The sequence below is a fragment of the Pholcus phalangioides genome, unplaced genomic scaffold, assembly GCF_987345545.1.
Source record: "Pholcus phalangioides strain wild (caught in Gottingen) unplaced genomic scaffold, Ppha-v1.0 ptg000009l_1, whole genome shotgun sequence".
Lineage (NCBI taxonomy): Eukaryota > Metazoa > Arthropoda > Arachnida > Araneae > Pholcidae > Pholcus > Pholcus phalangioides.
Genome location: NW_028301602.1, coordinates 60,131,926 through 60,146,990, shown reverse-complemented (window position 1 = coordinate 60,146,990; position 15,065 = coordinate 60,131,926). Strand labels below are relative to the sequence as shown.

Here is a 15,065-nt window from a genome sequence, read left to right as displayed (position 1 = left end):
ACATGTAGTACATAATCAGATATATCATTCCTGTAGCAAGGGGATGTGTAGTTATAAAATAAAAAAAAAATAAAAAATATAAATTTTTATACGGTTCCCAAGTGCTTCCAGTTAGAAAGTCGTTGCCCTGTCTCTCCTGATGCCAACAAAAAAATCCTTGTATCTAAGTACAATATTCACAGAAATATTTGAATTCGAATAACAAAAAATTTGGGAAAGAACAGCGTCAAATGAGGGTAAAAGGATTTTTCCCGCATTTAACGCTGTTCATTCCCAAATTTCCTCCGTTTTTCGAATTCGAGTATCTCAGTGAATATTGCACTTAGAAACGTGAATTTTTTTTAGTTAGCATCAGGAGAGACAGGGCAAAAACTTTCTAACTGGGTATTGGGGCTCATGGGGACTGTATAAAGAAGCTATTTTTTTTTTATAACTATGCAACCCCTTGCAACATGAATGACATATCTGAGTACTATACGATATTTGGGCACTTTTTCCTAACTGTAAGTATGCCTCAAGAATCTCAACGGTTCTCCAGTAAAATACCTTAACCCCCTGTTACCTATGCACCCTGTATATACAGTTCTCTTAAAATTTCGAGTTTGCTAAGTGCATTATTGATTCGGAAAAAAAAATGTAACACGAGAAAAGAGCAATAACATTATTACGAAAGTAAATATTCATATGACATATTAGTGTGTGCATGTTGTAATTAACTTAAAAAATCGTTGTAATTAAAGGCAAATTAATTCCCTTAAGAGTCGTCTTTACCGGAAGTCCAGTAGTACCCTGGTGCGTGAAACCAGCAATAGGCTGTATCCTTTTCGTCTGTGACCCGTTTTGTCCATCCTGGTTAGTGAACGTGTCAACCAGAGCCATCACAGTGTAATTTCCTTCGGCATCCCCGTTCTCGTCGATCATCACGCTGAATCCGAGTATACCTTGAATAAAAATCGTTAAGAGGCTGTTTGTACTGCGTATATGTTACCGTCAAAGCCTGAAACTGGCCAGTTGATCTGGCCATTGTCCGAAATTCTGTGGAATAATTTCGTGCATTCGACAAAAGTGGCTGAAGGTACCAAAAATACCGATATCAATCCCCTAAGATATCGGTGTTTCACTTCCTTTGATATCGTTAGAGTTTCCATTGCTAACCATAATTATTAATGGCCATAATTATCACAAAAATAACGACAACTCCGCGATGACGGCGAATGATGCTTTTTCTTTGACCAGGGATCTCCAGACACTTCGCGAACTGGCTGTCCATAGCCTGAATTTCGTACATTGACTGGATCAACTGGCAAAATTTCGGGCTTTGGCAGTAACATATATAAGTTCTCATTTTGCAAATTTTTATCTCAATCTCATGCATATTGATGATAATTCGTACGTCTTAAAATTTGATTTGGTTAATTCTTCTTTGCAATGCTATAACTATTTAATGTCATAGCATTGTCTGAGCACTGTCTATATTGTTATAGCACTGTCTCATTTAATATGCATCGCATCAATTAAACTACCTGAATGTAAGAGTTTATTTACATTCCTTCCGGTTATAATAGTCATAAAAAAAATGAAATTTTTAAAAGACTAATTTCTGATTCCGTGAAAGTTTTACTATCGAACGGAAAAGAAAATTTAATTACGACGAATGGAAATAATTTTCTTTTACGTAAATTGACATGTAGCAAACCAATTAGTGGTCTTCAATTTTTGAAACGTGCGATGCATAATACAGTAGGCGCTGCTTATAAAAATCACGGATAATGTTATCATTCAGGTATTGCTATCACTTTCACAACGTACGGGACGGACCGATATCGTATCAAAATTAGTTGGAAGTTTTTTTTTTTTATCAGGACTTCGGTTTATGATATCTCTTTTTTTTCCTTTTTTCATATTTTGAAACTAGGGTTGGAGCAGACTCGTTTTCCCCTATAACTAATCGTTATCAATCTGAAAAACTACTGAGGAGGTCAGAAAGGTCTCTTATTATTGACCAAAATTTCCGTGCTCACATCACAATGTCTTAATCGGGTCGTAATAGTCGCTATGATTCATGTACGTGTAGAGCTTTTATTTGCATTAAGAGATGGTATTTTTTCGGCCTAAAATATGTACCGAGAAATTGAATTTTCTGGATGTTATGTCGAAACTAATATTTGGAAAAAAAGTGACTTTTTTCACTTTTCTTGAGAAAATTGAGAAAATTCAATTTCTCAGTATCTTTTATTTGTAATTTCTTTTACTATGGTAATGGCATGTGTAAGGTAAAAAAGTGAAGCGTACCGTTCATTATAAAAAATAACGTAATTCGTAATACACATTACACCAGTGGTTCCCAAAGTGTCCAATGAGTGGGTCATGACCCTCCTGCGGGGTAGCGTCATTAAACTAGGGGCGCGCGAGAGATTCTCCAATATAAAAACGTCCAAGTAAGAAATTTATTTTTATTTTCCGCAATGTAAATAAAAATGTGGCGGAACTAAAAAATGTCTTTACTCATCTCAACTACTTACCATGTATCATGATTGTGCTCAGATGGAAAAATGTTATGAGTCATTTTTTATTTTCTTATTTCAACATATCAAATTGTAAATAAAATTTTGCCAATATGCGATTCTGTGGCTTTTTGACTTATTACAACTTTTCTCCGTTGTTTTCTCATAAACTGAAAGAGACGACATCTTTCCACCTTCTAAAAATTAACGAACGAGAAATGCGATAAACTTTTCTTTTGGAAAAGTGACTTGTAACATTTTGCCATCTGAGCACAGAGGATGCAATTTTATCAAATCCCTATCTGTACAATGACCAATATATCAAGTATCATATATGTCTATGACCAATATATCAAGGATGACTAAAAAAGAATCACATAATTTCTAAATTATATGCATTTTTTAAAATTAAAAGATCACAGAGTCATAAATAATCTATATATATAAAATTTATTTTCCGTGTGTGTGAGTGTGTATGTTCTCAATAAAAATCTGCAATTTTCGACTGATCATCGCCAAATTTTACACATATGACAAACGGAGTCACAGTTGAACGATAGGCTATTTTAAAAGTTTGTGAGAGCTGGGCAAATGCCCAAAATTAGCAAAAAAACAGTCAGTTCCTGGGCCTTAACAATGACTTTTGGAATGCTTACTTTGGTTACCGCAGCTCCCTAACAATGCGGGACTTCAGACATGTATATGCATTTACAATGGTTTGTCATTTCTGTAATGCTGCAAATACTATGTATAATAGTTTACGACTTTATAATATTTTGTCACTTTTCCAATTCTCCCGCTAATTGAAGAAAACCCGGGCAGCGCCGGATATTATAGCTAGTGTGACTTAAAGGAAAATATCTACGTTTTATGAACAATATTTATTGATGGTCGATTTCAAGTGAAAAATCACTTTGAAATCAGATGATTTTTTTCTGAATCATCCTGTGTATCAAAATAGAGGAAGTCATACACCTGCTACACCAGGAAAGTTCTATCCATACTTAGAATAAGACAACTATAAACATTTTTTATAGACATTGTATAATATTTTATCATGTATATATATTGTACAAGAAACAACAAAATTAATATTTATATAACTAAATTAAAAAATAATGATAATGAATATCGTTAAAAGTCAATATTGCCAAATTAACCGAGAGAATCAGGCGTCCCGAAAAGTGCTTTTGGGACAGTGTATTTACTTATATCGCGAGAAATCGAGAATGTTCCGGACATATGGTCGTGCCATATGTGACGGGTTAACCGATAAAATACTTGGGATAAAGGTTTTCTCCGTCTCACTTTCATAAGGCCTTGAATGGATATGTTGAAAAATGGTTTCTCCATCAGTTTCCGATTTATTTGCTGCTAAGACTTCAGTCAACGCATGCGCGTAAATCATCACTGCGTCATAGGCCAGTCCAGCGTAGATAGGAACCTGAAACAACATAAAAATGCATTCTTAAAAACAAAATCCGCATTCAAATACAAAGGCCACAACAGGCACACTTCTCACCGAGGTGGCAGATAAAAAAACCAAAAATGTGCCCATAAAAAATACGAATGCGAAATACAGGATGATCATAAAATAACTGTGCCAATATACGAGCCCCTAGTGCCAGCAAAAATCGACGAAGGGAAATGAAATTCGAGTTATAGGTGTCTCCTTTCAGACTATGCGCTCGAGAATGAGAAGAAAAACAAAGCCTTGCTGTAACGGCCGCAGCAAAAAATAATGCGAAGTATTTTTCCACTATGCCTTACAAAGTGATCGGCACTGTGAAAAAAAACTTGAATGGCCTTGAAACGGCACCTGTACAGCGCCATAAACGCCGGCTAGACGCAGACAAAGAAGCCTGTGAAAACAAAGCCGCTTGAAAGATGCTCTCTTAATGCAGCTTTGTGTGAAAATAACCAATGCGGATCATATTAGTTTCAGGAAGTCACTACCTAAGGGTTAGCACACGACCCCCTTGGTGAGACCGTCTTTTTTTGCGTCTGGTGCCGGCGTTTGTCATGCTACTTGGGACGGGGTGACTTCATGGGGCCTTGGGCGGAAGAAGCCAGCAAATACAATACATATTGTTTGTACCACATTAAAAAATAATATGCACAATTTTAAATGAGAAACGTAAAATTCTCATTTAAATATTTCACAATAAATGCTTTTCTTCGCACTCTCACATGAGCAAAATCATTCATATTGTCACCAAAATCTAATGTTTGATTTATCTTGTCTTCAATACAAAATAAAGCTAAAGATCGCAATTTTTTTTCTTGTAAAAGACTTTATCGAACTGATGAACTTTCTCTAGAACAGTTTGATATTGGTGATGTTGTCAATGCTGTCTCAACCATGGCCCCCACATGGGTGGGGCTGACAGGGCTCTACCCCTATTCTCATCCTTTTTTTGCTTTTTCACGCTACAAATTAACTATAAAAGGGCCCGTGAAAAGTGTTACCGTGGGGCCCACGTGAGGTCCCAGCCTAGGGGTCCTGTTCCAGGTTGTGGGGACCATGGTATCAACATTTGGAAACGTCACTAGCGTTAGGGGCCGTTCAAGTATTACGTAAGCAAATTTTTAGCCATTTTTGACCCCTCCCCCTTGTCAGAAAAAGTCAGCAAAACGCTGACCCCCTCCCCCCCTTGTCAGAAAAAGTCAGCGAAACGCTGAACCCCTCCTCCCCCTTGTCAGCAAAATTTCGTCATCAGCTCTGCCCCTCTGAATCCTAACTGATATTTTCATAAAGGGTGGTTGATGACGTAAGCATTATCCAAACCCCCCTCCCCCCTTGTCATCAAAAGTCGTCAAATCGGAACCCCCCCCCCCCCCCATCGATGATGACGTAATACTTGAATGGCCCCTTACTTAAAATTGTGGCATTGTGTCACCAACATGAACCAAGGATGAAAATTGTTGCGTTCGTCTGAAAAAAAGTGTTTCCAGATCAGGTGCATCAAGTTTTACATCTAAAAAATCAGAATCTTCATGAAGATTTGGGGATTTCATGTTGATCAAACATGCAAACTTTCTTATCATCGTTTCATAAGTCATTTTACGGTCAAGAAGATGTGAAATTAAGGATTCGAATTGTGAGACATTGAAACATATTTTTGCCATGGAGTTTATTGCTACTGTGATTACATGCTGTGTAAAGTCTATTACTGATTGGTATAATATTAAAATTGATATTTAATAATGTTTGCTAATAATGGGCACTTTGAAAATAGTATGCGATTTCGGGAAAACTCTTTGATTTTTTCCAAAATTTTACCTAATAAACCTTGTAAAAATTAGAATAAAATATATAACTATATTATAAAATAGTGGGAACCCCTCCCCCTTAACATAAGGCCCTGCGTAAATCAGACGCAGCCTGCTCCGATGACTTTGCAATGCATAAGAGTGAGCGTTGACATTTGAATTTTTAGACTGTGACTAAAATATGTAAAGCGCCAGATCAATATCACACACACAACTATTATTTTCTATCTACATCTCCTTCATCTTTGGGATCACTAATGACGTGATCACGATTACTGAATATCACAATTATTTCTATTTTTAAACTTAAAACCTTAGAAAAAGCTGTTCGTACACCCTTCACTGTGCATTCAGCAAACACACGCAGGATCGGCCAGTCTTCCAACGATCTCTTAGAAAGTTTTTTGCCGTGACCGTGAAAGCGGGAGAGATGGGAAAGGGGGTTTATCCTCATTCTCAAGCGCACACTTTGAAACACTTATGTGTCGAATTTCATTGGCATTCGTAGATCTTTGCTGCCGCTAGGCACTCATTATACAGTGATGCCTCGACTAACGAACACCTCCACTTACGAATTTTTCGGCTTACGAACATTTTCGTTGATATGGATGCATGCGTTATCATAAAAGAGCCACGTCGTGATGCCAATCAAAATAAATTCACTGATTAAGTGTCACTTGAGCGAAATTAATTTATTTCCTACTCAGAATTGCTTTCTAGATACACACATCTCTCTTTCTCTCAGAAAGATTTAGAGCTATTTCATGTAAAATGAATGATTAAGTTATGAGAAAATGCATTAAAAAATAGCCTTAGACTTATATGGTTTCTGTGTATAGGGTGAGACTGTACCAAACTGAACAGTTTGGACATTTTAAATATCTTTTCTATTTGCATGTGTGAGTGTGAGAGAGGAATGAGCTGACTATATCACATAGTGCATCTCACTCTTTTGTGTGTGAGATGGAATGTTCTATATCACATAGAGCAATCCCACCTCTCACACAAAAGAGTATGTAATGGTGGTGATTTTTTTTCACTATGGCTCACGAGCTGAATTGCATAGCGTACATAGTGTAAAATAAAATATATGTTTTGTATATCATATCATCTTCTTATAAATCCCCCTTTCTAAAATTGTGAAGTTTTCTCAGAATTCGAGCAGTGTTTGTATTTTTTTAGTGCTTCTCAGTGTTTTATAAAAATTTATGAGAAAATAAAAAATAATGAGAATAAATAAGAAATCAAAAAATAGGAAATAAGAATAAACAAGAAATAAGAATAAATAAGAAATAAGAATAAATAAGAAATAAGAATAAATAAGAAATAAGAATAAATACACAAGATATAATGTGTATAATAATGTATATAAATAAACACAAGATATAATGAGAAATAAGAATAAATAAGAAATTAAACAATAGAACGAACTAAACAATTTTTCATAGAAACCTACAGAAAATCACGTTTGGTTAAAGATTTCGGAACGAATTATCTCAGTTAGTCGAGGTACCACTATAATGGGAAAGTTATTTTGTGACAACCTCCCTGTATGTCTAAAATTAGCAACACCAAAAATAAAAGCAATTTCCAAGATTCTCATCAATTAATTACCATTGGTCTCATATGTAATCATTATACAATATAACATCATTTCTCAACTAACTTGCACGATAAATAATAATAAAGATACACATTTTATACACAGTACTCTACTGGGTCTACTAAAACCAAACTGATACCTCCTTCTCTATAACAATTCCTGTGTTCAAATGCAGAATATACGAAATGTAACTTCCGGTTTACTTTCCCATAAATAAGCCTCTAGCAATATATACTTTAAAGTTCTCCATACATTCTCGATCTGTGTATCGAAATACTGAATGTATCGTATACCTGAATGCATTACTTGTAAACTCTCCAGCCACATTCACTGCATTCATTTTTTTTTTCAATCTATGAAATGTTTTTATTCAGGATAAAAGCAAGACATTGGAGTTTCGAGAAGTATCGGATGTGGAAAAAATCTAAAAGACAAAAGAGTGCTCGGGGTGTTTCGTCGATTACACATCCACGCACACTTCTCGTTCCGCATCTTCGGGACATATTAAGGAAATTTTTCTCGAATTTATCGCTCATACTTCGAGGCAGTTATGCTCTCTGTGGACGTATAAACTATCATTTATCCTGCGGTGAAAGCCGTTATTATATAGTAGGAGTGGCGAGAAGGTTCTGGAAAAATTGTTGTTTTCGCGCAGTGGCTTTGTTGGTCGAGCATTCTATGGAGGAGAGAGAGTCCGTCACGGAAAGAATATACAAAAGCGTCCCCCTCCTTCTCGATTTTCCTCTCAACCTCCAATTCATGGGAAGCCATCCAACATCCAGTTAAGATAAATAGCCATCTTATGACGCAATTCACAAAAGCCTTCTTCACGTCAAGAAACGTTGTTCTTCGTTTAACAAAAAACCCTTGAAAAATCATTGGCCGGTCGTTCAATTTTTATTGGATTTTTCACTCGAGTTCCAACCGATCAGTATCTACGAGACCCGAGATCAAATGACTTTTTTTTTTTAGAATGAGGAAAGTTATTATTACTTTAACCTTAAGGCCAGATTTTATTTTTTCCAAAGTTTTCAATTTATTTACCTATTTCATTTTTTATCGAAAGCTATAATGAATGAAAATCTTCGGGTAAAAGAACCGATTTTCGGCAGGTGTGATTTAAATAATTATTTCCTTCATCTTAAAAGAAAATTTTCTACTATTTTCATATTTTGCTTGACCTGAGAGATGATGTTATTTTTAAATTAACTCGGGAACTACAACAATTTCCTACGTACATAACGAGCGGAATACGCGTTAAAGAAATTGAGATTCTTAGTGTGGGTTATGTACCGTTCTATGCACTGATACCACTATTACCTAACTATACAAAGGTTTTTAACAGCTGGCTGATGCGAAGATATATTTTGGAAAGAGAGAAAATTCAACCGCCCCTGCGGTTAATCGAACCCACGTCCTTTCAGTGAACTCCCTAGACTACAAAGACAAAGAACATCTCAATTTTTCCTTGGAGCTCGTGTGTAATGAACGGGACCGTACATGGACGGTCAAACCTAACTCATGGCAAAGCTCAAAATTGCTGAAAATGCTACCAGATGGCGGCTTATCCGAGAAGGGGAGTGACATCATCCTCGGATACAACTGTATATGCATCTTGTACACATTCATCTGGAGAATTTCCAATAAATCGGGGCATCCAGAAACGTGTGGCCTACATATTTATGTTGTCGGAGTTGTGCTTGTTTCGTTCTTGCTGGTACTGTCATTTTTTTGCCATATTTTGAAATAAAGATGGTAAATGCTTCGATTTTCATGTTATGTAAGTATCATGTTGAAGATCTGTCCACTCTCTGCGTGCTATCTGCGGTTTTTTCCCCCTAAGAGATTCGAATGGAAATAAATGTTTAAAAACAAAAATTTGTCAAAAATATAATAATTTTTCAAAAACGTATAGATGGTGTATAAATGCTACAGACACAAGGGCAACTAACTTTTTTTCCTATAAAAAACGAGATTAAACCTTTCCATTTCTTAATGTCTCATTAATGGTGAATGGAATTTGCATATGCGAATTATACGAAGCTGCGGGCAAGGCCTATTCATTTCATGGGAAAACAGGGCACATGTTAAAGGTCCACTAGTTTGCAGCGAGGCAAAAAATTATTGTTTTTTGTGTATTTCAATCAATTACCTACCTTCCACAGAATGCAGTAAAAGAATTTTATAATATGCTGGAGGAAGTAGCGAGAAAACTCAATCTTAATGCAATGTCTGATACCACAAGAAAAAGAAAAGCACCTAGAAGCAGGTTTCTTGTTGATAGGGATACTATACTTTGGTAGATCTTTCTCCTAGGGACAATTTTATAGTAGCATGTTATTTTGTATTATGTAATGTGTTTGACATTACATAATACAAAATGACATCAGAAAAGTTGCTTGTGAAAGTATTATGGAAAAGTTTTCTTTCCTAATTGCAAAACAGATGAACACCTTCCAGGGCCGGTTCTGAACATTTTTCAAATATAAGCGAATGATATTTTGGTGATGAAAAATCGTCCCTTCCCGTCAGCTGGCGCCCTAAAAAATCGGCCCCTTTCAGTTGGCGAATTCTGCGGCCGCGTAGTTCGCAGGATTCAAGATCCGGCCCTGAGTGCTTCACAAAGCCTCAGTGTTCCAGCACTATTGTAATACTGACTTGAATCGTGATTTTGAAAAAGAATTTCAGCAATTTTTGCCAATTGAAGAGTAAATTGGAAACGCTAGTGAAGTTTTACAAAAGTGGCGTATAGCCTTGATATTACAGCAACTTTCCCAAATGCTATTACTGTTCTAAAAAAAATTATTTACTGTTCTAAAAAAATTTTATTTACTGATTGACGGTTTTGACCCACACACACAAATGTTATATTATAATATAAATACCTGACAACAATTCACTTTCCATTAATTTCTAAAGACGTATTAATATTGTCGATGATAATTTTTTATCAAATTTGATTTACGAAAAATATCTAATAATGCTTTTTTTTTCATGGAAATATGCACTAGTTGGAAAAAATAGAGCCTCACTGCATCTTCATGTATCGTTTGTCTATATGTTGTCATGTTTATTTTTAAAGTCCAAACTTTATGAGTTTGTTCTGCATCTTCAGTTTCCTCATCTTGTTGGATTTTCAAATGCGAAATTGAATACCTTAATAAAAGTGCAAAATAAGCTAATGGTTGCTAACGTGGTTCACAGTGTACGGTATGAATTTATTTTCATAGTAATTGTACATGATTGTTGCATGATATGCCATTTCCATTTCAAAATATGGAATCACCTGTAGAACACAAACATTCATAACTCTGACAACATAACCTCAACAAACGTTATATATATGGGGGGGGGGGGAGCAAAATTTATGTTTGACAAAAGCAGGAACTTATGATGAACGGGCCTAGTTGCATTTTATACGATGACTTTTTTTTTAATCAAACTAGTAAAACTTTCATCCCCGGATCTTTCGTAGAAAATTACGCTACGTTGAGACATCTTCCAGTGAAGTAATCAGTAACAGTTTCTAGTATTTTATTATTTTACCATGTCCAATTTAAAGGTAGATTGCAGCACCAGCAAGGAAACGAGTTCAATTCTGACAACATAAATGCGCGAGGGCCGGACATATACACGCACACACAACACGTTCCTGCATATACCGATGTGTTATAAATTCCACATAGGAATGTGCACGAGGTGCTTATACGGTTGGGTAATAGTATTTTTAGGTGCAATTAATAGTATTTTAGGTGTAGTAGCGGTATTTTAACTATAGTAGTAGAACTTTAGGTATGAATCTATGGTCATTTCTTTCTTTCATTTGCTAAATTGCTGTACCAAACTTTCTGATATTAAAGCAAAATAAATACCGCTGCAATATAAAACTTACAACAAATAAAAGTTCACGCCCAGCATCATAGAACCCATTTTTATCGATTTCATGAAAATTTAGTGGCCGTGTATAGATCTCAGACATTGTTAACATTTTCAACGAAGTCTATAAATTATTGATATCGGTCAGTACCCTCGCGAAAATCGAGGAATGTTTTCTTCATACCTTGAAATACATTTTTTCTCCAAAAAACATAAACATATGTTAGTTTGCCAAAAAAAAATTACCATAGCCTTTTTTTTTTCGAATAACTTATGAGCTCTAAAAAATTCAATATCATACAAAGTTAGATTCTTCTTACTACAAAAAATACTTCTCCTCGAAATATATTCAAAAATTCAAATATTTATACTAAAAGTAGTGAAATTGCATGTAGTTTTATATAAAAAATAAGCCGAAGAAACTTTTTGTATATTTTGATTATATCGAATTGTTTTTTGTTAAAAAAATATCAATACTGCATATACTTATGAATTGATGGAAATATTTTAATCCCTCAAAGAGTATTAACAAAAAAAAAATTTATAAATTCCTAAATTTATTTTACAGGAGAAATAACATTCATTAGTTTTGCTGATATAATTTTATTATAGTTTAGAATTGGTATAAAATTAATATATAAATATGTAAAAAGACTAACGAATAATCTTGTAATCCCTGATAGGAAGTTTTTGTCTGGATATTAAATATCTGAAGTTTCATTGCTATCTTAGAAACATAAAAATTAAATGCGATGTATTTTACGAGAGTTTCTCCTTCACTTACTCTCTGAATTCTTGGTATCGGGATTTAATCAACTTATTTGTAAAACCTTCATATTTATCAAAGAGAAAATTAATTCCTTCAGCCATGAATGTAATATTTCAAGTAGGTTCAAATATTTTTGAGATTATTTGATCTTCGATGAAAATTCATTCTCATTGACGAGCAGCTTAGGTTCTCCGAACATTGCTCAGCGGTGATCAGAAAAGCGAATACAATGCTCGGTTTTATTCCTGAAAAGTTCTCCTTAAGTTATTCTTTCGCTTTTCCGAGACTTAATTCGTCCTTCACCGGAGTATGCCGTAAGGTTTTGGAAATCATACCTACAGAAGGACATAGACTTGGTTGAGGGGGGTTACAGAGAAGAGCTACGTGAGCTCTTGTTGGCACATAAGGCTTGAGCTTTAAAGAAAGGCTCGATTTCTTGAATGTGTTTGCATTGGAAGAGCGCAGATGTCGAGGGGATGTGATCGAAGTGTTTAAAATTTTCAGTTGGTTGGATAGGATGGACCATGAGTTATCAATGCACCGTTAATCAACTGCATCGACAAGGGGACACCTATCGTTTAGTAATAGCCCCTTCCCCCCCCCTCTCGATTCGGAAGTAAGAGATTCGGAAGTAAATTGCCCTTAGACGATTTGCTGAGGCTATTGTCAGAAAATTTAATAATCTTTTAGTAAAGGGCAATTCCAGGTTGTGGTGTCATTAAAAGTTGTGTCATAGGGAGTTTTTCTCTAACAGGGTTAGGGTTGTCAAAAAGCGAGAATAGCTTCCCTCCGGAGCGGGGGGTCGTGGATTCTGACACAATTGATACGTTTAAAAAGAAATATGATAGACATAGTGAGATAAATCGAGAAGCTATCCATACTTAGATATGACGACCATAATCTTTTTTTTCAACCACCTCATTGAGCAATTTGCTTGTTGTATTTGAATTTGATAACATCATATTCTGTATTTGAGATTATGTAACTTTTAATGAAAGTTTATGCAGATTTTCTCAAATTTATATTTGACTTGAATTGATAACATTATATTCTATAGTGAGTTAGATCTCCAATTTTATATAACTAATTATCTGGTAATTGGAACACGGAAGTGATAATACTCCATACTCGCCATAATCTTCTTACTCGATGAATGCAGGTCAGGATTGAAGGGGATTGCTCTTTTTTTATTTCTGTTTCTGAAGCAGCAATGAGAGAAACATGTTCTCTAACAAATCGATATCAATCCCGCCCAAGAGATGGAGTCTTCCTTGGTTTGCTTCTTCTATGTGCGGGTGTTCGATGTTCTTACGAAGAAAGCAAATTTAATTCTCTATATCTTCTTTGCTCAGATATTGAGCAAAGAAACAAAATATTTCAGTTCAAATTCTCCGAGGACATTCAGTTTTCTTTGCTCTTCCTGTTATTCACTACCTTAGGCTTGATAGTTTTTTCCTTGGAAAGTTTCACTTCCTTGTATTCACTTCCACTTTCATAAAGAAAACTTCCGTGAGAAATTTTGAGGCAATATTTTTTGATTGCATTCTTTGAACAGGTGTTACAAATGATTTCGATCAAAATTCAGTATACCTCAGGATTGTAAATTTGAGAGCAAAGAAAATGAAGTCAAAGAAAAAGAAGTAAGAAGTGTTTGAATTTATTTTTGCAATAAATTTCCATGTGAAGGTATTATTTTCCACTTTTGTTAGTAGCATACATTATATGATTTGTTTTTAAATAAAATTTTTGATATTCATGAAAAATGATAGCGGAAATGCGAAGATAAGTTCCTCGTTCGTTTCTTGTGCCTTTTTTTCAATCAAATTCTGTATAAAAATTTATTATAAGGAATCTCTAGAAGTTTATTAAAACGTTGACCTCAACTTTTTTATACATGTTTTTAAATTGGGAAAGAAAATCAACTACTATAATTGAGTTTTGTGATGCCGTCATCATGTAAGTGTCCATGGACTTTTCTTAAGACGTTTTTTGATACATCAAAGATAAAAAAGATACCAATTTTGTTTCTTCGACAGCGCAAGATGTCTCGGAGAAAAACCAGATTTTTTTTTTCTCAACGATAAGAAATCAAGAAATAATAAGAAATAAAACAAAAAAAGAAATCACGAAATAAGAAAAATTAAGAAATCAAGAATAAGAATACATAAGAATAAGAAATAAGAGTACATAAGAATAAGAAATAAGAATACATAAGAATAAGAAATAAGAATACATAAGAAATAAGAATACATAAGAAATAATAATACATAAGAAATAAGAATACATAAGAAATAAGAATACATAAGAATAAGAATACATAAGAATAAGAATAAGAATACATAAGAATAAGAATAAGAATACATAATAATAAGAAATAAGAAATCACAAGAAATCAAGAAATAAGAAATCACAAGAAATCAAGAAATAAGAAATCACAAGAAATCAAGAAATAAGAATTGATAAATAATCAAGAAATTGAGAAATATAAATAAGATAAGTATCGTGATGTTTCTTGCCTATGTTTTTTTAACACAAAAAGAAAATAACGACCATCAATTCATCAAAACAGGACATGAAATCCGAATATTTTCGATTCGGCACGAAGTAAACCGAAGATGCGGCTTCACGTCGTGAATAACGACTCAAAAACAACTTTGGAATACCTTCAGAACATCAGTGCTTGAGATAAATTCTTGAAATTATCAGTTTTTGCTAAACCTTTGTATGAAAACATGTGTTACAATGATTGGTTGGAATGGTATAAGATTTAAAGCGTGAATATTTTGTGTTTACTATACTTCATGCGTATCCAACTTACTTCAACTTTGATGACTGGATGGAATGGTATAGTGAAAGGTTCTACACTGGAATATTCTATGACTTTCTCTTGAAATTTAGCGTATTCTGGATTTATTGGTGCCCGTGGTGTCAAAAGTAGCACTGACCGAAATGGTTTTGGATCCGCGAATACACCATATGCCACTTCAAACTCTGAAAACATATGACAAATGATCGTGAGATATTAGAACATGTCTCTGCA

General features: G+C 34.5%; 1 protein-coding gene across 1 annotated transcript in view; it reads right to left on the bottom strand.

Moving 5' to 3' along the window:
• LOC149083416 (guanylate cyclase 32E-like) overlaps nt 1-15,065 on the bottom strand; it is a 112,105-nt gene that overhangs the window by 43,948 nt on the left and 53,092 nt on the right. The window contains exons 5-7 of the mRNA XM_089236706.1: nt 14,844-15,016; nt 3,813-3,948; nt 772-941 (exon numbers count right to left, since the gene is read on the bottom strand). Of these exons, the coding sequence (XP_089092832.1) occupies nt 772-941; nt 3,813-3,948; nt 14,844-15,016 (479 nt within the window). The remainder of the gene's footprint in view (nt 1-771; nt 942-3,812; nt 3,949-14,843; nt 15,017-15,065) is intronic.